At 45.1% G+C, this 26,796-nt stretch overlaps 1 protein-coding gene across 5 annotated transcripts in view; it reads left to right on the top strand.

Annotated features, from left to right (window-relative positions):
• Window positions 1-26,796, top strand: part of RASGRP2 (RAS guanyl releasing protein 2) — an 82,356-nt gene that overhangs the window by 16,060 nt on the left and 39,500 nt on the right. For 4 of the 5 annotated variants that reach the window (XM_058160188.1, XM_058160189.1, XM_058160185.1 and 1 more), the window contains exons 2-3: window positions 24,876-25,019; window positions 26,530-26,632. In XM_058160188.1, coding sequence (XP_058016171.1) covers window positions 24,947-25,019; window positions 26,530-26,632 — 176 coding nt within the window. In that variant the 5' untranslated portion in view covers window positions 24,876-24,946. Of the gene's footprint in view, window positions 1-24,875; window positions 25,020-26,529; window positions 26,633-26,796 lie in introns of those variants that run through there. The other variant, XM_058160191.1, reaches the window with a different exon arrangement.

The raw sequence follows: 26,796 nt of genomic DNA on the forward strand, positions 1-26,796 counted from the left end.
GACCCAGCCCGCTTCCTCAATGGAGAAGCCGCTTTTTCGGTTCCTTCTCCACGGTTGGCCCCGCCTGAACCCGAGTTGACCCGGCTTCCCACGACCTCTGCGCGGTCAGCTAACGGGGAGCCTTTCCAGGATCGGCAGCCGCTGCTGCTGCTGTGCCGGTTGTTGGCCTTTGGCTGACCTGGGTTTGGGTGGGTGGGTGGGTGGGTGGGGGGTTTGTGCGAACGACACACCCGCCGCCGGGGTCTTTTTGCGGGCATCCTCCGCTTTGGAGCTCAAAAATGCCAGAGGCGCAGAAATCCACCCTTGCTAAATAAAAGCCCAGCTGGGCTGAGCCTGTCCTGATGTGCAAATATGGGTTTCAATAAATAAATGAATAATTCTCTTTAACCCCCTTTTTCCTCTCTTTAAACAAAAAAAACAAAATCTCAGCAGCCGCGCGTTTTTTTTTTTTTCTAGCCAGGTGGGTGTGTGAAAGGAAGCAAGGGATTTTCACGGCCTTTTGTTCAAGAGAAAACCGGTGTGTGTTTGTGTGTGTGTGTGTATTTCTTAACCATCTAACCTCCCTCCAACCTGATGGGCATCTGTCAAAAGGACCCAGATGTGCTCCTCTGCCCGAGGTTGCCAAAAAAAAAACCAACTGAAGAAAACCAAACCTGATTTTGGGTGGTTGGGATTGGGAACGTTAAAATGTGTGTGGCTTTGGGGGATGATGTGCCAGGGAGAAAACTGGGTTGCGTGCACAACCGGGGTGCCATCCTTTGGCGGGGTGTGTGCGTGTGTATGGGGAGGGCGGGTGTATGTGTGTGCAGCCAGACCCTGTGCAATGCAGCGTGGAGCCCGGTGTATAAAATGACTGCTTCTCTGCCATGCGCCTGGAGGAAGAATGCGTCTCTAGGGAGCCCCGTGTGCCCCAGTGGGAAGTGGCTCGGAGCAGAACAAACCGAGATTGCTGGTTTCTTTCTTTAAAATAAAAATTGGACAAGGAAGAGAAGAGCGTCTCTGCTGCCCTGTTTGGTGCTGCGTCCAGGCGTCCTCTTGGGGTTTTTTTTTTGGGGGGGGGGCAGGGAGCAGCTGCCTGTGTTGATAATTGTTGATGCCACACAATCTGTCCACAAACACACAACAGAGGTTGTGTGGGGAAGTCCTGCTTTGCAATGTGGCAGCTGATAAAAGGCGGCTCTTTTGCAACCAGGGAGGTCTCCGTGGGAAGGAAAAGAGGGGAGGAAAAAGGTTGACCATCGGTTGCAAGGTGGGTCTGTGCGTGTGTGTGTTTGTGTCCACGTGTGTTTGTGCAAAGGGAGGGTGCTTTTGCAGGACCTGGTGTCGGTTGGAGCAGGAGTCCTGGATGTTATCGGCTTCTCTGCTAGCGGTTGTGAGCCCCCAAAGCGACACACGCAGGCCTAAAAATAGCTCCCTGCTAACCCACCATTTCCCCGAACACAAAGGCCTGTTTTAAAAGATTAATAATAATCTTTCTCCGCCGTACAATTCTTGCGTGGGGCTGGAGTGGGACGGGAGCAAATCAGGGTTGGAACAAACCCACATTTGGCCTGGATCTCTTTCCTGCCCCTTGCCAGGGGCAGGTGGGTGGGTTCTCAGGACACCTGAAACCTTCCGAGCCCTCGGCCGAAGCGAGTGGTGTGGGGGGGTGTCTTGTAGGAGGTAGTTCCAAAGACAGCTGTTTGCTGTTGGGGATGATAAATGAATGGTACATGCGACTCCAAAATGCAAAATAGAGGTAGTCCTCTACTTACGACTAGCGGAAATAACTAGATTAATTTACGACTAACTGGGTTAAGTGAACGATGCTTCTCTCGACCTGCTTGGTCCTCACAACAACCCTGTAGAGTAGGCCAGACAGCGTAGCTCCCTGGGTAAAGGGGAGTAGGAGCTTCACAGCCCTTTCTCTAGGCTGGTGGAGTTGCAGGTTTGGATAGCGATGGTCTTGCAAGTAGTACAGGTAGTCCTCGAGTTACGACCACAGCCTGAGCCCACAATTTCGGCTGCTAAGCGAGACAAGTTATTCCTTCCCTCCCTCTCTCCTTCTTTCCTTCTCTTTTCCCCATCCTTCTTTCCTTCTTTCCTTCCATCTCTCCCTCCTTCCCTCTCCTCTCTCCCACCTTTTTCCTTCCTTCCTTCCTGCCTTCTTTCCATCCCCTTTTCCCCATTTCCTTCCTTCCTTCCCTCTCTCCCTCCTTCCCTCTCCTTCCTCCTTCCCACCTTTCTCCTTCCTTCCTTCTCTCCTTCTTTCCATCCCCTTATCCCCATCCTTCCTTCCCTCTCTCCCTCCTTCCCTCTCCTTCCTCCTTCCCACCTTTCTCCTTCCTTCCTTCTCTCCTTCTTTCCATCCCCTTTTCCCCATCCTTCCTTCCTTCTCTCCCTCCCTCCTTCCTCCTTTAAGACTACCCGTGTTTCCCCGAAAATAAGACCCTGTCTTATATTTTTTTTGAACCTCGAAATAAGCGCTTGGACATATTTTCGGGGAGGTCTTATTATTTTGGGGCCCAGGGAACAAGATGGGGCTCCTCTTGCCGTCTTACCTGATTTCTAGCTCTGTGTTTATATATTTTTTGGGGAGAGCTTATTTTTTTGGGTGGAGGAGGCTTATTTCAGTGCATGCGCTCAAAAGCCCAATTGGGCTTATTATCAGGGGATGTCTTATTTTTGGAGAAGCAAGGTATTTCTAGCTGCTGCTCAGCAAAGCTGCGTGCTAATTTATCAGCTTTTCCTGATAAACGTCTGTTGTTTGGTGAAACTTGGTGAGGATGGCTTGACTGCTTAGCTGGGGCAGAATTAACTGCAACACAGGAAACTTAATTTTGATCTTGGTTTCTCATTTTGTTTGTTACGTAAAATAAATGCAGGGAGTTTGATTCATTTAGAGTTCGGGAGAATTCTGACATTCAGTGAAGCCACTGAGTTGAACCCGGATCTCGTTGTTTGACTTTCGCAACTCGTACATCGGGGTCAGCGGAGGCCCAGATGTCTGGACTGCAACTTCCATAACAGAAGCCCTGCAGGGGATGCTTGAAGATGTAATCCAATGCGTTTGGTGTGATTTAGCAAGCAGAGTGGGCTTTCTAGAAAGACCAGAGTCAAACAAAAATTTCGGTCCAGAAAAATTTTGTAAAGTTTTGGTGGGATTTCTTAGGATTCCCCAACATACTTTTGGTGTCCTTTTTCTTGTTTTAACTTATAGCAGGACCTCTGTGACCTTACTACTACTACTACTGCTGCTGCTGCTGCTGCTAATAATAATAATAATAATAATAATAATAATAATAATAATAATAATAATAATAATAATAATAATAATAATAATAATAACAACAACAATGCAATTCGATTCTCAAATCTTGATATCTGATTGAAAAAGTCACCAGATATCAAGATTTGAGAATCGAATTGCAGAGACTCTGGCATAAACCAGTGCAGGTGGTTCCAGTGGTACTCGGCACACTGGGAGCTGGTCCTAAAGACCTAGGCAAGCACTTAAAAGCAATTGGCGCTGACAAGATCACCATTGGTCAGCTGCAGAAGGCCACCTTACTGGGATCTGCTCACATAATTCGCCGATACATCACGCAGTCCTAAACGCTTGGGAAGTGTTCGACTAGTGATCTGTGATACGAAATCCAGCATAGTTATCTCGTTTGCTGTGTATACTGTCATGTAAATAAGATAATAATAATAACAACAGAGTTGGAAGGGACCTTGGAGATCTTCTAGTCCAACCCCCTGCCCAGGCAGGAAATCCTATTCCATTTCAGCCAAATGATTAATCCCATCTCTTCTTAAAAACTTCCAGTCTTGGAGCATTCACAACTTCTGCAGACAAATTGTTCCATTCATTAATTGTTCTGACTGTCAGGAAATTCCTCCTTAGTTCTAAGTTGCTTCTCTCCTTGATCAGTTTCCATCCATTGCTTCTTGTCCTGCCTTCAGGTGCTTTGGAGAATAGTTTGACTCCCTCTTCTTTGGGGCAGCCCCTGAGATATTGGAAGAATGCTATCATGTCTCCCATAGTCCTTTTTTTCATCAAACTAGACATACAGAGTTCCTGCAACCGTTCTCCATATGTTTTAGCCTCCAGTCCCCTAATCCTCTTCGTTGCTCTTCTCTGCACTCAACATCTTTTTTATATCACGGCAACCAAAACTGGATGCAATATTCCAAGTGTGGCCTTACCAAGGCCTTATAAAGCGGTATTAACATTTCACATGATCTTGATTCTATCCCTCTGTTTATGCAGCCCAGAACTGTGTTGGCTTTTTTGGCATCTGCTGCACACGGCTGGCTCATATCTAAATGGTTGTCCACTAGGACTCCAAGATCCCTCTCACAGTTACTACTATTACAGATAGTCTTCAAGTTACAACAGTTCATCTAGTGACCGTTCGTAGTTACAATGGTACTGGAAAAAAGTGATCATTTTTCACACGTCGGTGGCAGCATCCCCATGGTCATGTGATCAAAATTCGGATGCTTGGCAGTGGGTCCATATTTATGACGGTTGCAGTGTCCCGGGGTCATGTGATCCCCTTTTGCGACCTCCTGACCAGCAAAGGTCAATGGCAAGCCAGAATTCATCTAACAACCGTGTGATTTACTGAACAACTGCAGTTATTCCCTTAACAACTGTGGTCGTAAGAAAAGTCATAAAACGGGGCAAAAAAACCTACTTGGCGACTGTCTTGCTTAGCAATGAAAATGCTGGGTTCAAGAACTATCTGTATTTGGGCTTAGAAGCTATGCAGAGTGGCCTTAATTCATCCCTTGAGTGGGAGCCACGAGCAAAACTCCTCCTTCCTCACGGAAGCCTCCAGGAGCTGAGCTGATCTCTGGGATGTTTTTACTTTTATTCCTTGGTTTCTCTTTAAAACCGTGACCGTTGGATGTTGCACTTCCAAAGTTTGATGGGTGTGAAGTGGCAAAGAAGCTGACAGGCTACGAGTGGCCCAGGTTAGTTCACAGAACTACCGGTTCTGTGGGTGTGACTTGGTGGGCATGGCAGGGGAAGGATACTGCAAAATCCCCACTCCCTCCCCACTCCAAGGGAAGGATGCTGCAAAATCCCCATTCCCTCCCCACTCCTTGGGGAAGGATGCTGCAAAATCCCCATTCCCTCCCCACTCCAGGGGAAGGATACTGCAAAATCCCCATTCCCTCCCCAACTCCTGGGAGAAGGATATTGCAAAATCTCCATTCCCACCCCACTCCAGGGGAAGGATACTGCAGAATCCACATTCCCTCCCCAACTCCTGGGAGAAGGCTATTGCAAAATCTCCATTCCTACCCCACTCTGGGGCTAGCCAGAGGTGGTATTTGCCGGTTCTCCGAACCGTTTAAAATTTCCGCTTACCGGTTCTCCAGAACCTGTCAGAACCTGCTGGATTTCACCCCTCGCCCTGGCCCTTTATAGCCTCTTAGAAAATGGACCTGGTGCCTCAAATCTGCCACTGAGAAAGCAATAGCAATGACACTTGGTCAGTGAAAAGAGGAATCAGTTTATGTAGCTACTAGCGAGCGAAGCCCAACCTCCTTTGAACTCCATGGACCCTTATCTAACTCTAAGCAATAGCACTTAGACTTATATACCGCTTCACAGTGCTTTACAGCCCTTTTTAAGTGGTTTACACAGTTGGCATATTGCCCCCCCCACCCCCAACAATCTGGGTCCTCAGGTAACGCCCTGCCATAATTCAGATACAGCCTTTCATACTCACCTGTCCTCGGCCGCCTCAGCAATGGAATGGCTAACATTCCCACAGCACGTTTAATCCACTTTCTGAATTCCCTCTGCTCTTGGATTCAGCCAGGGTGTCTGTCAATCCTGTGAAAAGGAGGACATGATATTTGAGGGGGCTGCCACAAAGAAGGGGGGGGGCTCCACCTATCCTCCCTGAAGCACCTGAAGTCAGGACGAGAAGCAACCAAGGAGAGAAGCAATCTGGAAATAAGGATAAATGTCCTAAGAGAAGGATTGATTAGTGAAACAAATCGTCCTTTGGAAGTTGTGGGAGTGCTCCATCGCTGGAAGAGATTGGACAAACCGACCGTTTGTCTCTTGCATGAGTGGAGGGCTGGACTAGAAGACCTCCAAGATCCCTTCCCTCTGTTATTCTGTTTACCCGAGTCCCCAACCACGGCGGGTGTGCGTCCCCTGTGTGCTGCAGTTTCCTCCTAGGAACCGAACTCCTTTTTGCCAAATTTCGTCCTGTGAAGAAGGAGACAGTTTGGGCCTGGAGCTCTGGCCACAGGTGTCCCTTATGCGAGCCCCCTCCCCCCTCCCCCCCCCCAGGCAGGCTGCTGGACATGTCCCATCGGCCAGTCCTGCGTCATGTGCTGGCAAAGCCCCGGATCTCGGTGCGTCTTTCAGCATTCCACAACTGCCTTCGGGGACGGGGAGAGGGTGCATGGGTGCTCAGGGAAGAGGGAGAAAACTGCCCCGGCAGGCAAAGAGGGGCGTGCACACACGCGTGTGTGAATGTGTGACTTTGCACCAGGGTTCTCCAAGGACACCGGAGCAGCCTTACGTGTGTAGGAGGAGGCGTGAGCGGGCTGGCACAAGGCCCAAAAGAAGAAGAAGAAGAAGAAAAACTGCTCTGGCTTTGCTGGTTGTAGTCCTTTGTTCCCAAAACCTGGGAATTTCAGCAAAGCTGCTGCGCGTCGGGAGGTGGGGGGTGGATTTGAAAAAGTGCAGGGGGGGCTCACGCAGCACAGTTGCCCCCTTTTAAGAAAGGGGGTCAGATGGTGGTGGTGGTGGGGGAAAGTACATTTATCTGGGGACGAATGACATCGTTCAAAGATGTTTCTCTAATCCCAGCTGTCTTGGCCTTGGCGGCAGCCTTCCATAGCAAAATCCCTGCTGGAGTTGTTTTATTTTTATTCTTTATTTATTCTTCTAAATAAAGAGGACGCCCGTTCTCTTGCAAGGCCGGCTGTATTGTGATGCTTAATCATGTTTATACCAAAGAAGGACAGGAATCTGGGGCTAGCCTAACGCTTGTAGGCAGCCCAGTTGCCAACCAGAGAGGATGCTGAGGCAGCCAGTCGCGTGACCCAAAAACACATTTTCTGGGACTTTAAAAAGGCAGGAATAATTACATTGTCTACTGCATTATTAATGCTGGAGTCTGGTCCTTCGGCGTTTCGACTTGGGAGCTGGGAGAAAACGCAGCAGTGTTAGCCCAGGCAAGTTAACAAAGCAAGACAGTCACTTCCGTTCGGCTCAACTACGAAGCCCATGGTCCCAAACTACAGGTGTGCTCGACTTAACAACAGTTTAGGGACCGTTCAAAGTTACAACAGCACTGAAAAAAGGGACTTGCGGCCGTTCTTCAGAGTTACGACCTTTGTAGCATCCCCGTCAGGGGTGGGTTCCATTTACGTTTGCTACTGGTTCGCAACGAGAGAGAGCATGCGGTACTTCTGCGCATGCGCAGAGCATCTGTGACGACGTCTGGGCAGGTGGGCGGAGCCTCCCGCCGCTGCTACTACCGGTTCGCAAGATCCGGACCGAACTGGTAGCAACCTACTACTGATCCTCATGGTCACGTGACCAAAATTCAGATGTCTGGCAACTGACTCATACTTACAACCGTTGCAGCATCCCAGGGTCACATGATCCCCTTTTGCAGCCTTCTGACACACGAAATCAATAGGGGAGCCAGATTCACTTAACAACCAGGTTACTAATTTATCAACCGCAGTGATTCACTTAACAACGGTGGCAAGAAAGGTCAGAAAATGGGGCAAAAACTCACTTAGCAAATGTCTCAACAGAAATTTCCTTAGCACTTTAACAATTTGTAAAAGCACCAGCACACTTGCAGGGCATGATGGGCATTGTAGTCCAACACCACTTTCATGAGGGCACCAGAGCTGAAAAACCAGATCTTTTAACAGGAAGGCCCAAGTTTGCTCCCAGTCCAAAACTTCTTAATGGGAAAAAAAAAAAGCTCTCTGCAAGTACTCAGAAACTGCTTGCTGGTTCCAGAACTTTATAATAATAAGAAGAACAGAGTTGGAAGGGACCTTGGAGGTCTTCTAGTCCAACCCCCTGCCCAGGCAGGAAACTCTACACCATTTCAGACAATTGGCTATCCAACATTTTCTTAAAAATTTCCAGTGTTGGTGCATTCACAACTTCTGCAGGCAAGTCGTTCCACTTATTAATTGTTCTAACTATCAGGAAATTTCTCCTTAGTTCTAAGTTGCTTCTCTCCTTGATCAGTTTCCACCCGTTGCTTCTTGTCCTGCCTTCTGGTGCTTTGGAGAATAGTTTGACTCCCTCTTCTTTGTGGCAACCCCTGAGATATTGGAAGACTGCTATCATGTCTCCCATAGTCCTTCTTTTCATTAAACTAGATATACCGAGTTCCTGCAACCGTTCTTCATATGTTTTAGCCTCCAGTCCCCTAATCATCTTTGTTGCTCTTCTCTGCACTCTTTCTAGAGTCTCAGCATCTTTTTTACATCGTGGCGACCAAAACTGAATGCAGGATTCCGAGTGTGGCCTTCCCAAGGCATTATATATCTTTAGCAAGAGGATGTTTTCAGAATGAAGGCCTGATTCCCAAAGCTTGCAAAATTGCAGATGTCATATTAGGCCAATATCCTGTAACCAACCCCCAGTTTTCTTACATCCGCTCATTAAAAAAATGTTGTGCATTTGTCCCTCGTGACCTGGGAGAGCTGCTCTTGTTTTTGAGATTTGCAGCTGGACAGATGCAAAAAGGAAACTCGCTGGGTGACTGTCCGCCCTCCGCTTCCCAGAGATTTGGGGAAGCTTGCAAAGCAGGACCTGAAACTGCAGCCATTTCGGTCAAAAAAACATATATAAATTTCAGGATCAAGGCAGTAGTTTTGCAAGATCGATAGAAAGTTTGCAAAAAATATATATATATGTGCAATTGTTAAAGGATTGGCTTCCCAGGCCAGATTGTTAGAAGTGCAAGAAAAATAGAATTGGGGAAGTGGATTTGGGGATTCAGATCAGGTTTAGACAGCGCCTGAAAGAAAACCAAAAGTGCAAATTGATCCAATTAGGAAGTGAACTACACAGAGGTGGTATTCAGCCAGTTCGGGGCGAACCGGTAGTGGAAATCACGGGGAGGGGCGCAAAACACATGCGCAGAAGGCAGGTGTGTGCATGAAGCGAGCATGTATGTGAGGCGAACCGATAGCAACATAATGTGCAACCCACCGCTGGAACTACAGGTAGTTGTTGTGACTCCAGCCCCTGAACCTGGCCCCACTCCCAAAAGTGACTCGGAGAGTGAGGGGGAAGGGCCGGTAAGGCTTACCTTGGGAGCACCGATTCCTTTGGCCCGGCTCCAGGAGCCAGAACCAGACCAGTCAGAGGACGTAATGAGGCCGTCATCCCCTGGTTCCTCCCTTCCCCAGGCTACGCCTTCAGACCCAGCTGACAACAATAATAATCAAGCTTGGATCGCGCTTCAGAAGATTAGAGAGGCGGCGTCATCAAAGGGAAGGGTGGGGCACGAGCCCCACCCCCCTGGATATATAAGGAGCTTTGGGACTGCTCTCATTCCACAGAAATTTTGGACTCAATTGTGATCGTAAGTCGAGGTCTATCTCTACAAGGTACTCCTCGATTTAAGGCCAAAATTGGGACCAAAATTTCTGTTCTTAAGCAAGGTGGTTGTTAAGTGAATCGTGTCCAATTTTAGGACCTTTTTGCCATGATTGTTAAAGCGAATCCCTGCAGATGTTAGGTAAATAATCCTGTGGTCATTATGTGAGGTCTGGTTTCCCCCACTGACCAGCTAGGAAGGTTGCGAATGGTGATCACGTGACCCCAGGATCCTGCAACCGTCGTACGTACATGCCAGTTTCCAAGCACCCAAATTTGGATCACCTGACCACAGGGATGCGGCAACCGTTGTAAGTGCGAGGACCAGTCGTAAGTGGCTTTTTTTCAGTGCCGTTGTAACTTCAAATGGTCACTAAATGAATGGTTGTAAGTTGAGGACTACCTTACAGACATCTCTTAAGACTGGTTGGCTGGTTGGTTCTAGACCTGGTACCAAATTTTAAACACGGTTTAGCAAATTCACAGCAGCCTGTGAATTGTGTGAACGTGAATGCCGGTGAAAAGGAAAAAACACACAAATTGTTTGAAAGGAACAGAAAATGACAACTTGAACACGGAAGAACAAACAAGTCCTCGACACGCGACCACAATTGAGCCCAGAAGTCCCATTGCTAATCAAGACTGTTGTTAAGTGTGTTTTATACCCCGTTTTATGACCTTTCTCGACACAGTGGTTAAGTGAACCACTCCAGTTGGTCACAGGGTTGTTAAGTGAATCTGGACTTTGCTTGTCAGAAGGTCGCAAAAGAGGATTGCGTGACCCTGGGACACTGCAACCGTTATAAGTAGGAGTCAATTGGCAAGCATTTGAACTAGGATCACATGACCATGGGGTTGCTCTAATGGTCGTAAGTGTGGAAAATGGTCATGTCACTTTTTAAAGTGCCGTCGTAACTTTGAACGGTCACTAAACAAATGGTTGTAAGTCTAGAACTACCATTTTTCAGGATACATCCCGAATCCCTGCGAATCTTTTGATGTTTTGATGCTGCAATAATTTCCTTCTTTCTTTTGAATGTTTTAAAGATTATGTCGATTCATGTCAGCAAGGAAAGAATTTAAATCTGCTAACGCTGCATAGCTTTGCTTACGGAGGCTGTCCCTAATTTTTTTTTTTTTTGCTTCAAATTAAACCAAAAAATGGTGTATAATTTATTCCTGATTTATGCAATTCTGCTCCAGGCTTTGTCCAGTAATCTGTTCTTCATGCGGTCTTTCTATAAGCAACCTGGAATATGCTTTTTTATAAATACCCAGGTGGATTGCAACTGAATTCAGAGATAACCCGAAATATGTTTCCCTCTAAAAGAAATGTTTTCTTAGCTCCCACAGAGAAATATGCATCTAAATCCATTTTTCCCCCCCAAACATGCCTATTTCATTTGCAAATGTATTTTTGGTGGGTTTTGTATGTAAGCATTTTTGGGGAAGTGCAAAATCTCCACCTTTGAGCAATCAGGGAAAAAAAATAAAAATTGAATAGCCAGGTCAGAGCTTGCAAAAACTGCCTTTTTAAAGGTATTTTTAGCTTTGGAGGAAGTAATAATTTCAGAGCCCCAGGGCAGAATTTTAGCTGAATAGTTGAGAGGTTCAGCCACCCAAATGTTCTTTGCCTTCCTAAATAACAGGTAAGAATAGAATAGAATAGAATAGAATAGAATAGAATAGAATAGAATAGAATAGAATAGAATAGAATAGAATAGAATAACAGAGTTGGAAGGGACCTTAGAGGTCTTCTAGTCTAACCCCCTTGACCTACGACAATTGAGCCCAAAAGCGAGACAGTTGTTAAGTGAATTTTGACTCGTTTTACGACCTTTCTTGTCACTGTGGTTAAGTGAATCACTGCAGTTGATCAGTTAGTATCTGAATTTTGATCACGTAACTATGGGAATGCTGCATTGGTCGTAAGTGTGAAACACGGTCGTAAGCCACTTTATTCAGTGCCGTTGTAACTTTGTACGGTCGCTAACTGTTGTAAGTCAAGGACAACCTGTATTAATAACGAAGTTTTCCATGAGCTGAGCTGGACCCTTGGCAACAGATACAGGTAGACCTTGACTTACGACCCCTTCGACTGCTCAAAGTTACAACAAACCTCCCCCCAAATCTACTTAGGAGCTGATTTCAAAGTTATGACAGCCAAACCCCATGATCATGTGGTCTCACTTTCGGTGTTTGGGCAACTGGCTCCCCTCTACAGCCATTTGCAATGTGGCATGGAAACATGACCATGTTTTACTTTCCATTTCCAGCAAAAAAAACAACCAGTGGATAAAACTGGTTCCTTTAATGACCAGTGTTCACTTACTGAGCACTGCAAAAAAATAAATAAATCATAAAATTGGATCAGATCCAGTGGTGGGTTTCAGTTACCTTGCATTTACCTTTGCTACTGGTTCACTCGCGCGAAGCAAAAGAAGCTTCTGCGCATGCACGGAGCGTATTTGATGACTTCCGGATGGCTGGGCGGAGCCTCCCGCTGCTGCTACTACCGGTTCTCCCGAACCGGTGCGAACCGGGTGCAATTCATCACTGATCAGATCATGTGTTGACCAGCTTGTGACTGGTCTAATTATGGTTGTAAGTCGAGGACTATCTGTATTGCCTTTTTCAGGGACTTTTTTTTTTTTCATTTCCCAAGTAGCTTTCCATTCCCGGGGATTTCTTAGTGGTCTCCCATCCAAGGGCTAAGCAGCTGCAAATCTGCTTAGCTAATTCCTGGCAGAAGGAATGCTGGGAATGGTAGTCCAGTTGGCTGGGGAAGGAGCACACTGGGGGAAGACCGCCTTCGATCAGAACAGGGAACGGACGCCCCAAGTGTTGTGGTTGTTTAACGTTGTGCAAGGGACGTGTGTCCTGTTGCAGCGAGTTTTTCTGCACACAGGAAATGTTTCTTCCTCCCCTCCTTTTCTTTCCTCAGCAAGTGCTGCAAGATTTGTAGGTGTGGCTGTGAAACCACTGCAATTTGTTTTTGCACGACAATTTTCCCGCACTCTTGAGGGCCTCACCCTGTAGCAGCACAGGTGCAACCAGGACAGGGGTGGTATTTGCTTTCCTAGATTACCGGTTCGCAAATGCTAGTGCGCACATGCACAGGGCCACATCCGCGTAATGCGCAGGGCCTTCCGCGCATGCGCAGACCGTCAGAAATGGGACGGGATGACATCCAGGTTGGTGGGTGGAGCCTGCCGCAGCCGCCGCAGCCAATTCGCCCGAACTGGATAGAACGGTTTGAATACCACCACTGAACCCAGGAGAGGTTTCCTTCCAGAAATGACTTCCTGAGCACGTCCCAAGAGCACCCCCCCCCAAAAAAAGATTCCAACACGCAACCCCAATTTACACCTCTCTCCTAAGGGTTCTGCATTTATCCTCTGGTATTGGCCAAAAGATCACCCATTAATGGATGGCTAATCAGGCTTTCCATAATTAATTCGGCTTCAAAGGCCCTTTTCGCAGTCGGCGGGCAGCGAGAAGTCGGGGTTTACGGAGAAAATTGACGCTGGGGGTGGGTGCTTGGCTACTTTGCTACCAAAAAGGACATTTTTAATTCAGTTTTGTCTTCTTTTCTCGGCCGAAGGTCTAAAGCACCCTCTGGCAGAGAAAGGGCGGGTGGTCGCTTTCCCCCAGCCGGCGATGGACTTCCATCTCCCATCGTCCCCAGTGCATCGTCTTAGAGAAGACAGTTCTAAGAGGGAACAGCAGGATGCTTGCAATGTAGAGTGCCCGGCATAAGAGCTGTGCCCTTTACAAAGCAGAACTATAATTAAAATCAATTCTGAAAATTTTGTGGGAAGATCATGCACTACTGGCGCTAAACCCTGCTTAGTGTAGATATATCATAATTATTCTTCCAGATCTCAGGGAGCATGGATGCCCATGCCATAATTTCATCTTATACCATTTTATAGGTTATTGCATATTTATCCAGAATGCTCAGACAAGATTTGGCATTTTTGTCCGTCTATCAAATCCTTCCTCGGGAACTGAGATAGCCAGATGTTGTTTGATGGGGGCTAGCTTAGGATCATAGAGTGATAGAATCGTAGGGCTGAAAGGGACCTTGGAGGTCTTCTATTCCAACCCACTGCCCAATGCCGGAGACCCTATACAATCTTGGTCAAATTATTGTCTAGTCCAGGGGTGTCAAACTCAAGGCCTGGGGCCCAGAACCAGCCTGCAGGGTATTGTGACCCAGGCCCAAGTAGGTAGTAGGAAAATCGGTCAGTGTAAAAACAAACAAACTTTATTCGAACAGCTGAGAATGACTTCATTCCCGGCGTAGTTCAACTAAATGAAAATCAAATTCCTCCCAACACAAATTCCTCAGTCCTATCACCAACCTTGGTCCAATTAGGCAAATTGCCAAAGGCTTTCTTTGCAAAAGTTTAGAAGACACCGATATAAAACAAATGCAATAAGATGACGCTATCAACGTTGTTTTCCGGCAAAGAGCCCAAGAGCCGTTGCTGGTCTTTTAAGCCTTATGGGAGGGGCCAATCATCTCTTGGCCCTACTCCTGAGTCGTCCTCTTTGCTTTAGCTGCTCTTGCCTTCTGGCAGCTCTTCTCAAGCGTGCATTAGGAACAGGCTCCTCCTGTTCTTCTGCCTCACTATTGTCAGCTTCTGGAGGCTCCGGAGTCTGCACCCCACTCCCCGATAGCCTTGGCCCCACCTCAGCCTCCAACACAGAGCCCTCATCCGGGCCTTCCCCAGCCTCCAGGACTGGCCCACGCTCTTCCTCAGCCTCATCGCTGTCCGACTCCATTGCCAGCTCCACAGGCTGCTGGTGAACCACAACACAGGGTGCTTAGATCCGGCCCGCAGGACCACCCTAGAAACAACAAAGGACTGGCCCGTGGTGCATCTGCCAGCGAAAACGGAGCTCGGGAGGGTCACGCGCAGGCCCCCCCAAGCTCCGTTTTCACTGGCAGAGCACTCGAGCCACCCCAGATGACACGAGTGACGTCAACCTGGCCACGCCCAGCCCATGCCCCCGAGGTCAAACACAACCCTGATGCGGCCCTCAATGAATTTGAGTTTGTTACCCCTTGTCTAGTCTGCTTTTGAAAACCTCCAGTAATGGAGCACCCACAACTTTGGGAGGCAAGCTGTTCCATTGATCAATTGCTCTTAGCGTCAGAGAATTTCTCCTTACTTCTAAATGTCCGTGGAGATTCTCAGACATCCAGGTCATGGTGTTTTTTCAAGAGGTGACTGGACTATCTGTTGTTGTTGTTTTTTTGAAGACGTTCTGCTTTAAACCCAAAAAGCTTCTTGGATGAGAAGTGAAATATCTTCAAAAACAAAACAAAACCCAGAAAGTCCAGTTGCCTCTTGGAAAAGCACCTTTGGCCCTTACTTCTAAGTTGGATCTGTCTTTAACTAACAGAATAACAGAGTTGGAAGGGACCTTCTAGTCCAGTGGTCGGCAACCTTAAACACTCAAAGAGCCATTTGGACCCGTTTCCCACAGAAAAGAAAACACCAGGAGCCACAAAAACCCTTCCCGTGCCTGACTATTTCCTGAGCAGCCACAAAACTAATATAGGTAATTGAATTAAACATTCTGTTTTTTTCTGAAACTTTCCTTTTCTTGGATTTAGATCTTATGACTGTATGACTGTAACTTTGTTGCTGGTAATCCTTGTGATTTATATTGATATTGATTGTTCCTGATTGCTTATTTGTGCCCTGTGATTATCATTAAGTGTTGCATCATTAAGTGTTAAATTGTACCCTATGACCATCATTTGTGTTGTAAATGTTGTACCTTGATGGAGGTATCTTTTCTTTTATGTACACTGAGGGCATATGCACCAAGACAAATTTCTTGTGTGTCCAATCACACTTGGCCAATAAATTCTATTCTATTCTATTCTATTCTATTCTATTCTATTCTATTCTATTCTACTCTACTCTACTCTACTCTACTCTACTCTACTCCACTCCACTCCACTCCACTCCACTCCACTCCACTCCACTCCACTCCACTCCACTCCACTCTATTCTATTCTACTCCATTCCATTCCATTCCACTCCACTCCACTCCACTCCACTCCATTCCATTCCATTCCATTCCATTCCATTCTATTCTATTCTATTTATCCATGGTTGGCCTACCGGGGGTTGAAAAGCTCAATAAATTCCGTGCCAGTGGGTGTCACACATTGGCGGTTGTGATGCTTATTTTGAGCGACAGGGAGCCGCAGCAGAGGAATGGAAGAGCCACATGCGGCTCCAGAGCCGAGAGTTGCTGACCTCTGTTGTAGTCCAACCCCCTGCTCAGGCAGGAAACCCTAGACCATTTGAGCCAAATGGCTGTCCAGTCTCTTAAAAACATTCAGTGATGGCGACCCCACAACTTCTGGAGTGAAGCCGTTACATTGATTAATTGTCCTCACTGTCAGGAAATTTCTCCTTAGTTTTAAGTGGCTTCTCTCCTTGGTTAGTTTTCATCCGTTGCTTCTTGTCCGGCCTTCAGGTGCTTTGGAGAATAAGTTGACCCCCTCTTCTTTGTGGCAGCCCCTCAGATACTGGAAGACTGCTATCATGTCTCCCCTGGTCCTTCTTTTCATCAGACTAGACCTACCCAGTTCCTGCAACCGTTCTTCATATGTTTTAGCCTCCAGTCCCCTAATCACCTTTGTTGCTCTTCTCTGCACTCTTTGCAAAAAGTCTCAACCTCTTTTTTACATCGTGGAGACCAAAGCTGGATGCAATATTCCAAGCGTGGCCTTTTCAAGGGTATTATACAGCTGCCTTTTGCAAATGACTGATAGGGATTTTGTCGATGATGTTCAAGTGATGCTTCAGTTGTTTTAGAATTGCATCCAAGAAATACAATCATTATTAGAGGTATACTCCGCCGCCTTCGACAGGACCTGTGTTTAACTCATAGAATCATCTATTGCAATGTCCTTCCTGTTAAAGACTATTTCAGCTTCAATCACAACAGTACAAGAGCAAACAATAGATTTAAACTTAAACCGCTTCAATCTTAATTGCAGAAAATATTACTTCTGTAACAGAGTTGTTAATGCTTGGAACACGCTACCTGACTCTGTGGTCTCTTCTCAAAATCCTCAAAGCTTTAACCAAAAACTATCTACTATTGACCTCACCCCATTCCTAAAAGGTCCGTAAGGGGCGTGCATAAGAGCACAAACGTGTCTACCGTTCCTGTCCTATTGTTTCCTTTCATTATATCCAATTAATATAGTTATTGCATGCTTATGCTTATATATATATGCTTATATATTATATAGTTACTTTCGTGCTTATGCTTATATATACTGTTGTGACAAAATAAATAAAATAAAAAATAAATAAACAATCCAGTCCTGTTTGAAGCAAAGATACCACCATCATGGGTGGAAGCTAACATCACTTTGGTACCAAAAGAGGACTCAGTTTTAATGCAAGATTAAAAACTACAAACCCATATCCTTACTAATGCCGATTATAAAATATTCACCTCAATAGGAGCAGAAAGACTGAAGAGTTTTCTGAAGGAGTTCATACACCCGGACCAAAATGGCTTTCTACCCAAAAGGCAGATAATAAATAATACAAGAACGATATTAGATACGCTGGAATACTACGAAATGCATCGTGAAAAACAACTGGCGCTGTTGATTTTAGACGCCCAAAAGGCATTTGATAATGAACTGGCAATTCATGTTACAAGAATTAAGACACATGGATTTTGGAGATGAATTTATAAATATGCTCAAGGCAATATATACAAAGCAGAAAGCCAAAGTGATTTTGCCGTTAGATTTCTATTTGCAGATCTTTGCATTTTATGATTTTCTCTAGTTCTTTCTCTTCTATTCTTGCTGTCTGCAGGAACTGCAACACCCACGATCTAGACTTCTTATTTGTTTGTGTGTCTTTCTTATCAACAGTTCTTAACTTATGCTTCTCTGTTGCAATCAGCCTGATGTTTAGACTGAATTTGGCATGTTTACCCACTGATCAAGTCCTTCCCGAGGACCTGTTGTTATTATTAAATTTGTTGTGGCCACCCACTCCAAAGACTTAAACCGTTCCTGGTGTAAAATTGTTCACTGAAGTAAATATTACCAAAGATTTGAACATTTCTCCTCATTTCCGTTGTCTAGGAATAACTATAAATCTGTCTGGGTCTGCTGAAGACACTCGGGAATAAAAATGAAGTTGAGCTGAGCTTTTTCTGTAATCCGATCTCCCACTGATTTTTCTAGAATAAAAGCATACAGGTAGTTGCAACTTACGGCCGCAATTGGGCCCCAAAATTCTGTTCTTAAGCGGGACGTTCGTTAAGTGAATTTTGCCCCCATTTTACGACCTTGCTGGCCTCGCTTGCTAAGTGAATCATTGCAGTTCATAACTGAGTCACCCGGTTGTTAAGTGAATCTAGCTTCCCCGTTGACTTCGCCTTGTCAGAAGGTCGCAAAAGGAGATCGCTGTGACCTTGGGACACGGCGACGGTCATAAATACGAACCAGCTGCGAAGCACCTGACTTTCAATCCCGTGAACATGGGGATTACTTGAAAGGTCGTAACTCTGAAAAACGGTCCTGACCTGAATCCCCTTTTTGAATCGCCGTAACTTTGAATGGTCACTAAATGAACTGTTGTTAAGTCAAGAACTACCCGTGTTTTTAAAAATTCAGGGGTGGCCAGGAAGCTGAGGACTCCCCTTGTTGTTTGGATGGCAATATCCTTCAGAGAAAATGTCAAGAAACTGTAGCCGGCTAGTGTTATTCCTCGTGCTGAATTGCGTTGCACAAAGTGTTGACGATGTGTGAAGCAGCTGCTGTCCTTTTAAACAGCTTCTCCGTGCAAGATAGCAAGTGAAGTTCACCGTGACTTTGAAGTCTTTTAAGCCCTGCACTCAAGGATGAAGGCTAAGGGCTCTGGAGCAGAGAAGAAAGTTACGGCAAATCTTTCCTCTTTTAAGTTTGTCACTCAGGGGCTCAATTCTTCCACGTCATAAACATAAACTGTTTCAACTCCTACCCTCAAAATGACGCTATAGAGCACTGCACACCAGAACAACTAGACACAAGAACAGTTTTTTCCCGAAGGCCATCACTCTGCTAAACAAATAATTCCCTCAACACTGTCAGACTGTTTACTGAATCTGCACTACTAATTAATCGTCTCATAGTTCCCATCAGCAATCTCTTTCCACTTATGACTGTATGACTATAACTTGTTGCTGGCAATCCTTATGATTTATATTGATATATTGACCATCAATTGTGTTGTAAATGTTGTACCTTGATGAAGGTATCTTTTCTTTTATGTACACTGAGAGCATATGCACCAAGACAAATTCCTTGTGTGTCCAATCACACTTGGCCAATAAAATTCTATTCTATTCTATTCTATTCATCAGTGTCGATTTTTGCATTCGTGCAACGGGTTGAACCTGGGTGAACAAACCTGAGGCTCAAATAAACATCATCTTCCGCTTTAAGGGGATGGGATCAGGGTGCTATTCAGCAGGTTCTGACAGGTTCTGGAGAACCGGTAGCAGAAATTTTGAGCAGTTTGGAGAACTGGCAAATACCACCTCTGGCTGGTCCCAAGAGTGGGGTGGGAATGGAGATTTTGCAATATCCTTCCCCCAGGAGTAGGGAGGAAATGGGGATTTTGCAGTATCCTTCCCCCAGGAGTAGGGAGGGAATGGGGATTTTGCAGTATCCTTCCCCCAGGAGTGGGATGGGAATGGGGATTTTGCAATATCCTTCCCCACTTCTGGGGATTGGGGCAGTGGTGAAATCCAAATTATTTTACTATGGGTTCTGTGGGTGTGGCTTGGTGGGCGTGGCAGGGGAAGGATACTGCAAAATCTCCATTCCCACCCCACTCCAGGGGGAAGGATACTGCAAAATCTCTGGCGAACCGGCAAATACCATTCTGGGGCCAGCCAGAGGTGGTATTTGCCGGTTCTCCAAACCGCTAAAAATTTTCCGCTACCGGTTCTCCAGAACCTATCAGAACCTGCTAGATTTCACCCCTGGAATGGGGATTTTGCAGTATCCTTCCTCTGCCACGCCCACCAAGCCAAGCCACCGCCACCCCAGAACCAGTAGTAAAAAAAAATTGAATTCCAGCACTGGATGGGATGGTTCACCCAATGGATTAGAGAAGAGCCAGTCCGAAGTTGCGACACCACATTCAATCCCATTCTAACTTGTCGTGCCAATCCAGCTACAAGAGATCAGAATTACAGAGTTGGAAGGGACCTTGGAGGTCTTCTAGTCCAACCCCCTGCCTAAGCAGGAGATCCTATACATTCTGGACAAGTGGCTGTCCAGGCTTTTCTTAAAAGCCTCCAGCGATGGAGCAACCACAACCTCTGGAGGCAAGCTGTTCCATTGGTTAATTGTTCTCACTGTCAGGAAATTCCTCCTTAGCTCTATGTTGCTTTTCATCTAAATTAGTTTCCATCCATTGTTTCTTGTCCTGCTTTCTAGTGCTTTGGAGAATAGCCTGACTATCTATTCTTGGTGGCAGCCCCTCAAATACTGGAAGACTGCTATCATGTCCCCTCTAGTCTTCTTTTCACTAGACAAGACAACCCCAGTTCCTGCAACCGTTCTTCCTATGTTTTAGTCTTCAGGCCTTCGATCATCCTAGTTGTTCTTCTCTGCACCTTTTCCAAAGTCTCAACATCTTTTTTTGCAATGTGGTGACCAAAACTGGATGCAGTATCACCAAGGCTTTTTTTGCATTGCATTGGCTTTTTTGACTGCTGCTGAATACTGTTGGCTCATATTTAAATGATTGTCCATTGGATTGCAAGAGCCCTCTCACGGTTTCTGGCATTAAGCCAAGTTTCACGTACCCTGTATCTACAGTATAATGTTGGTTCTTCTTGCCTATGTATGAAACTTTACTTTTCTCTACATTGAATTTCATTTTGTTGGATAGAAGGACCTAGTGAACTGAAGAACTTGAAGGCAGACAGAAATTGCCCAGAAATGGTCAAAAATTGCAAAGAATATGGCTTAGAGATGCTTTTCCAAGAAATCTCTTGTTGGCTTGCCTAATAGCCAAATGATCATCCAGCATTTAAATGCAAATAAAAATAGATGGAAGTCCTGCAGAAAAAAAAAATAAAAATAAAATGCAGCTGCAGCTTAAAATAAAAGCCCCAAAACATGGTCTTGATAGAAAAGAGTGGGAATTGTACACATTTTCGCAGACCTTTAAAAGGCGGGAATAGTAAGTCTGAATTGTTTCCAGTGGCACACAGGCTTCGGCCCATGATGGACCTCATAGTCTGATGGTGGTCCCAAAAGCTGAGTTTAAAGGGCAGAGTTAAAAATTAGGATTACATCTGCAGTTTTCGCACTAAGGGGTGAGCGACAAACTGTCAGCTAAGATTTAATTCTCTCACATCTCTCACGCAAAAGCCGTTTGCGTGGTCCATTCTTGCTTGTTTTCATTCTAGTTCACAAAAGACAATTTGATGAAATTAGTGGTAGCTTTGTTGCTGGATGTATTTTTCATTGGGGCAACGAGTTTTTAGTGGCCTGCAACTTCCATGATATTCAGTCCCAGGATAACTGCCTGTTTTTCAGAGTTACGACCTTTGCAGCATCCCTACGGCCACGGGATCAAAATTCAGATGCTTGGCAATTGGTTCATATTTGCGACCGTTTCTGGGATCACCTTCTGCGACCTTTTGACGAGTAAAGTCAGCGGGGGAGCCAGATTCACTTAACAGCCGTGCTACTGATTTATCAACTGCATTGATTCACTTAACAACGGTGGCAGGAAAGTGTGGTAAAATAGGGGCAAAGCTCCCTTAACAAATGTCTCACTTAACAACATAAACTTTGGGCTCGGTTGTGGTCGTAAGTCGAGGACTACCTGCATAGAATAGAATGCAGAATGCAATAGAATAGAATAAAATGTAGACTAGAATAGAATAAAATTCAGAATAGAATAGAATGCAGAATAGAATTGAATAAAATGCAGAATAGGATAGGATAGGATAGGATAGGATAGAATAGAATAGAATAGAATAGAATAGAATAGAATAGAATAGAATAGACATACTTGGCCTTGGATATCAGAGTGTGAGACTAAAATTGGAGAATATGCTACGGTGTCAAAACTGATGATATATATATCTCGATAATGGAAGTTTAACTCAATTCAAGCAGGAATGGCTCCCTCACATGCGATATATCGCAGGGAAAAGGGAATTTAGACATCTGGAATATCGTTTTGAGGGCTCAACTAGAAAGCAGCATCTCTTACTAAATGCACGATGCAAAGTTCAAAGATCTAAACGGTTGCCCAGCCGTTCCGGGTTACAGATGGAAGAGAAATAGAGAATCTATCATGTAAATGTAGTTTAATTTTCCTTTTTTTCACTGGGGTCTCTTAAAATGGAAACACAACAGTCTGTTTGTTGCTTGCTTTATCTTGCTCCTACTTTATTTGTATTGCAATACTTTAACAATAAATGGAAAATTTAAAAAAAAAAAAAAGGAGCCAGAGAAACATAAAAGAAATCCTCAAAACAAACTGAGAAGAAGGTGGTCCCACTGAAGCTTCTTTGATAGGAGAAATAACTGAATGAAATACAGGGAGTCCTTGACTTATGACCACAGACATTTCGGTTGCCAAGCGAGACAGTTGTTAAGTGAGTTTTGAAGGCCGTTTTACCGCCTTCTTGCCACTGTTGTTAAGTGAATCACCGCAGTCGTTAAGTTAGTAACAAGGGAACAACTGGCTTTGCTTATCAGAAGGTCGCAAAAAAGGGATGATGTGACCCCGCAACCGTCATAAATATAAATCATTTGCCAAAGTGTCTGAATTTTGATCATGTGACCATAGGGATGCTGTTGTGACCCAGGCTCCTGGACCCGGACTCCTGGACTCGGATGATTCAGAAAGTGAGGGAGAAGACCTGGCAAGCCCTGCTTCTCTTGAGCCCTCTCCCTCCCTGGCACCCACTCAAAGGGAGGAGGAGGGGCCGGCAAGGTCTGATTCCCTGGAGCCTTCTTCTGATTTGGCAACGCCCCAAGAACAGTTTTGGAGTGATGCAAGACTGCGCAGGCGTGACCGGCGCGCGCAGCAGAAGCAGAGTTGGGATAAAGCCAAGTCATAATTGTCATGCAGTGACATCTGCAGAGACTATAAATAGGAGGCGGGACTTTCTGGTTTTTTGTCTTGGACAAAGCAATGAATTTGCACGGGCAAACTCTATCAATGGAGGGAAGAATATATTCGTGAGTAATTCTGGCCTTATCTGTAATTTCCTCGTTATCTCCAGAAACTTGGCAGGCCCGTGGGTAGACGTGGCCAGGACATATATCTATGTAAATAAAAGGAGAAAAGAAGGCCTCTGACTGACTCTTTGCTGGGAGTATTGGGGGGAGGGAAACAGAACAGATGCTGCAATGGTTGTAAGTGTGAAAAATGTTCGTAAGTCACTTTTTCCAGTGCCGTTGTAACTTCAAAAGGTCACTAAATAAATGGTTGTAAATTGAGGACTACCTGTAAAGCCGATTTATTTCATGGAATTCAGAGTTGGAAGGGACTTTTGAACTTCATCTGATGCAAGCTGACCGTCAGTTCAAAATTCACACCGACATTTGGATCTCCACTTTCTGGAGTTAAACCATTTCATGTGGCAGTCTGTTCCACGGGCTGACAATGCGCACAGTCTTAAATTTTCCTCCTGCTACTGATACAGTATTTGAATCTCCTCCGTGGCAGTTTTAGCTCATCGGTTCTGGTTTATGGATGTTGAAAGGCGGCCACCATTTCCCTCTTCGTCTTCTCTTCTACAAGCTGACATACCCAGATCCTTTACAGTATTTTTCCTCCTCGACTCACCGCCTCAGTTGGGACTGGGATTTTAGCCATTAAATGATGCAGGCGTTAAGTGGATCGTCACCAGACCAGACTTGATTTTATGACCATTTTCACCATGGTCATGAAGCGAATCTGGCTTTTCCAATTGACTTTTTGGGTCAGAAGAGCACCAATCAGGATTTGTAAATTGCGTTGTAAATGTGAGTCAGTTCTCAAGCTAGGAGTGATGCAACGGTTGTAACTTTGAGGATGGTAAAAGGTCACATTTTCCAAGGCTGTTGTAATTTCAAACCTTTGTCGAATGAATCGTTATAAGTTGAAGACTACCCATACTCAATGTCTATGGAGATTCTCAAGTCTTTCGGGTCCTGGTGGTCCCAAAGGTGCTTTTTTTCAAGAGGCAACTGGACTTTCTGGTTTTTCTTCGAAGACGTTTCGCTCCTCATCCAGGAAGCTTCTTCAGCTCTTCAGAGGTTTCGCTTCTCATCCAAGAAACTTCTTCAGAGCTTTGAAGAAGCTTCCTGGATGAGAAGCGAAACGTCTTCAAAGAAAAACCAGAAAGTCCAGTTGCGTCTTGAAAAAGAACCTTTGGGGTTATACGTACTGATGATACTTTTAAGAATAAAATAAAATATAATAGAATTTTATTGGCCAAGTGTGATTGGACACACAAGGAATTTGTCTTGGTGCAGATGCTCTCAGTGTACATAAAAGAAAAGATACCTTGATCAAGGTACAACATTTACAACACAATTGATGGTCAATATATCAATATAAATCATAAGGATTGCCAGCAACAAGTTATAGTCATACAGTCATAAGTGGAAAGAGATTGGTGATGGGAACTATGAGAAGATTAATAGTAGCAAATAGTTTGACAGTGTTGAGGGAATTATTTGTTTAGCAGAGTGATGGCCTTCGGGGAAAAACTGTTCTTGTGTCTAGTTGTTCTGGTGTGCAGTGCTCTATAGCGTCGTTTTGAGGGTAGGAGTTGAAACAGTTTATGTCCAGGATGCGAGGGATCTGCAAATATTTTCACGGCCCTCTTCTTGATTCGTGCAGTATACAGGTCCTCAATGGAAGGCAGGTTGGTAGCAATTATTTTTTCTGCAGTTCTAATGATCCTCTGAAGTCTGTGTTTTTCTTGTTGGGTTGCAGAACCGAACCAGACAGTTATAGAGGTGGCAAATGACAGACTCAATAATTCCTCTGTAGAACTGGATCAGCAGCTCCTTGGGCAGTTTGAGCTTACTGAGTTGGCGCAGAAAGAACATTCTTTGCTGTCCTTTTTTAATGATTTTTATTATTCCTCTTGAAACAGATTTGACTTTCAAATGTTCCATCTCCCCCTCCCCTGCTCTTTGTGATCCCTGAAACTAACACTAACAACTTCGGATTTGTTGTTAAAATCATTTTTTTAGGTGTCGCTCGATTTGCCAACGGAAGTTGAAGCCTGGGTTTTGACTTTGAGTGACAAGATCCAAGAGCCAATATGTCTGCGACACTCGACTTGGAAAAAGGATGCACGGTGGATGAACTGCTACATGGATGCATTGAAGCCTTTGGTAAGGACGGCAGCTGTTTAATGACGTCATTGCAGATTATTTATTTATTTGTCAAGAACGTATTAGGTAATAAGTATAAACATGGATTGGATGTACAAATTGAAGAAACATTAGGACAGGGATGATAAGCACCCTAGTTCTCTTATGCCCGCCCCTTAATGATGCAATTCTCTGCCCGGTGCCTCTGTTGCAAACTTGCAAGCCGCTTAAGTTGCAATATGTGGCTTCTCTTCCCGGAGGCTGGATTGGAAAACCGTTACGCGAGTCGACGAGAATTCACATAAAGTTCTGAGAAGCAGCTTTTATTTTATTGCGGAAAAGCTGAAAAAAGTCACCATGGAGGAATTCCAGCAACTGCTGGGTCTTTTAAACGCAAACTCTCGTTTTATCATAACCATCATGCTTAATTAAGGGTTACCCGGTCAATGGGATGCAAGTGAAGTTGGAGATTGTGGAACTCATTGCCACTTTAACAGTGATCATAAGTGTGGACAGTAAGATTGGATTTATACATCATTTTTTGATATTGTGTTGTTTTATATTATTATATTTATTATTCTATTCTATTCTATTCTACTCTACTCTACTCTACTCTACTCTACTCTACTCTACTCTACTCTACTCTACTCTACTCTACTCTACTCTACTCTACTCTACTCTACTCTACTCCACTCCACTCCACTCCACTCCACTCCACTCCACTCCACTCCACTCCACTCCACTCCACTCCACTCCACTCCACTCCACTCCACTCCACTCCACTCCATTCTATTCCCTAGTCTATTCTATTCTATTCTAGTCTAGTCTAGAGATAGTCCTCGATTTACGACCACAATCGAGCCCAAAATTTTAGTTGCTAAGCAAGTCAGCTGTTAAGTGAATTTTTCCCCCCATTTTACAACCTTTCTTGCCACGGTTGTTTAGTGAATCGCTGCGGTTGTTAAGGGAATGGGACTTCCCCATTGACTTTGTTGGTCAAAAGTTCGCAAAAGGGGATCACGTGACCCCCAGGACACTGCAGCCGTCGTAAATATGAGTCGGTTGCCAAGTGTTTGAATTTTGATCCCGCGACGATGGAGTACTGCCACGGCTGTAAGTGAGAAATGATCCTAAGGTTGACTCAGCCTTCCATCCTTTATTAAGGTAGGTAAAATGAGGACCCAGATTGTTGGGGGGGCAATAAGTTGACTTTGTAAATATACAAATAGAATGAGACTATTGCCTTACACACTGTAAGCCGCCCTGAGTCTTCGGAGAAGGGCGGGGTATAAATGTAAATTAAAAAAAAAAAGTCACGTTGTATCTTCCAAAGGTCAATAAGCAAATGGTTGTAAGGTGTGAGGACTTACCTGTAACTTTGAAACCTCCTCAGAAGAAGGAGGACTGAAAGAAATGGGTGAAAGAAAGTGCAGGAGAGGCAGACTATGAAAAATTGTGTTTTTAAATCGGAGGGGCCTGCTTTCATCTGGGCTTATACTTCCCCCCCCCCCGCTTTTTTCTTTTTTTGCAGATAATGAGGGCAAGGTCCGTGACCCCCAGCTGGTCCGCATGTTTCTCATGATGCATCCGTGGTACATCCCGTCTTCCGAGCTGGCCGCGAAATTGCTTCAGATATATCCTTTGGACTGGTACCCAGTTCTGTCCCTCCAGTTTCTACTGTGGCGGGCGCTTGTTTCTTAAGTGAACTTAGCCAGGGGTGGGCTTCAAAATTTTTAGCAAGGGGTTCTCTGCCCGTTTGCTGGGTGGGCATGGTGGTGGTGGGCGTGGCCTAGTCAGC

The sequence above is a fragment of the Ahaetulla prasina genome, chromosome 17, assembly GCF_028640845.1.
Source record: "Ahaetulla prasina isolate Xishuangbanna chromosome 17, ASM2864084v1, whole genome shotgun sequence".
Lineage (NCBI taxonomy): Eukaryota > Metazoa > Chordata > Lepidosauria > Squamata > Colubridae > Ahaetulla > Ahaetulla prasina.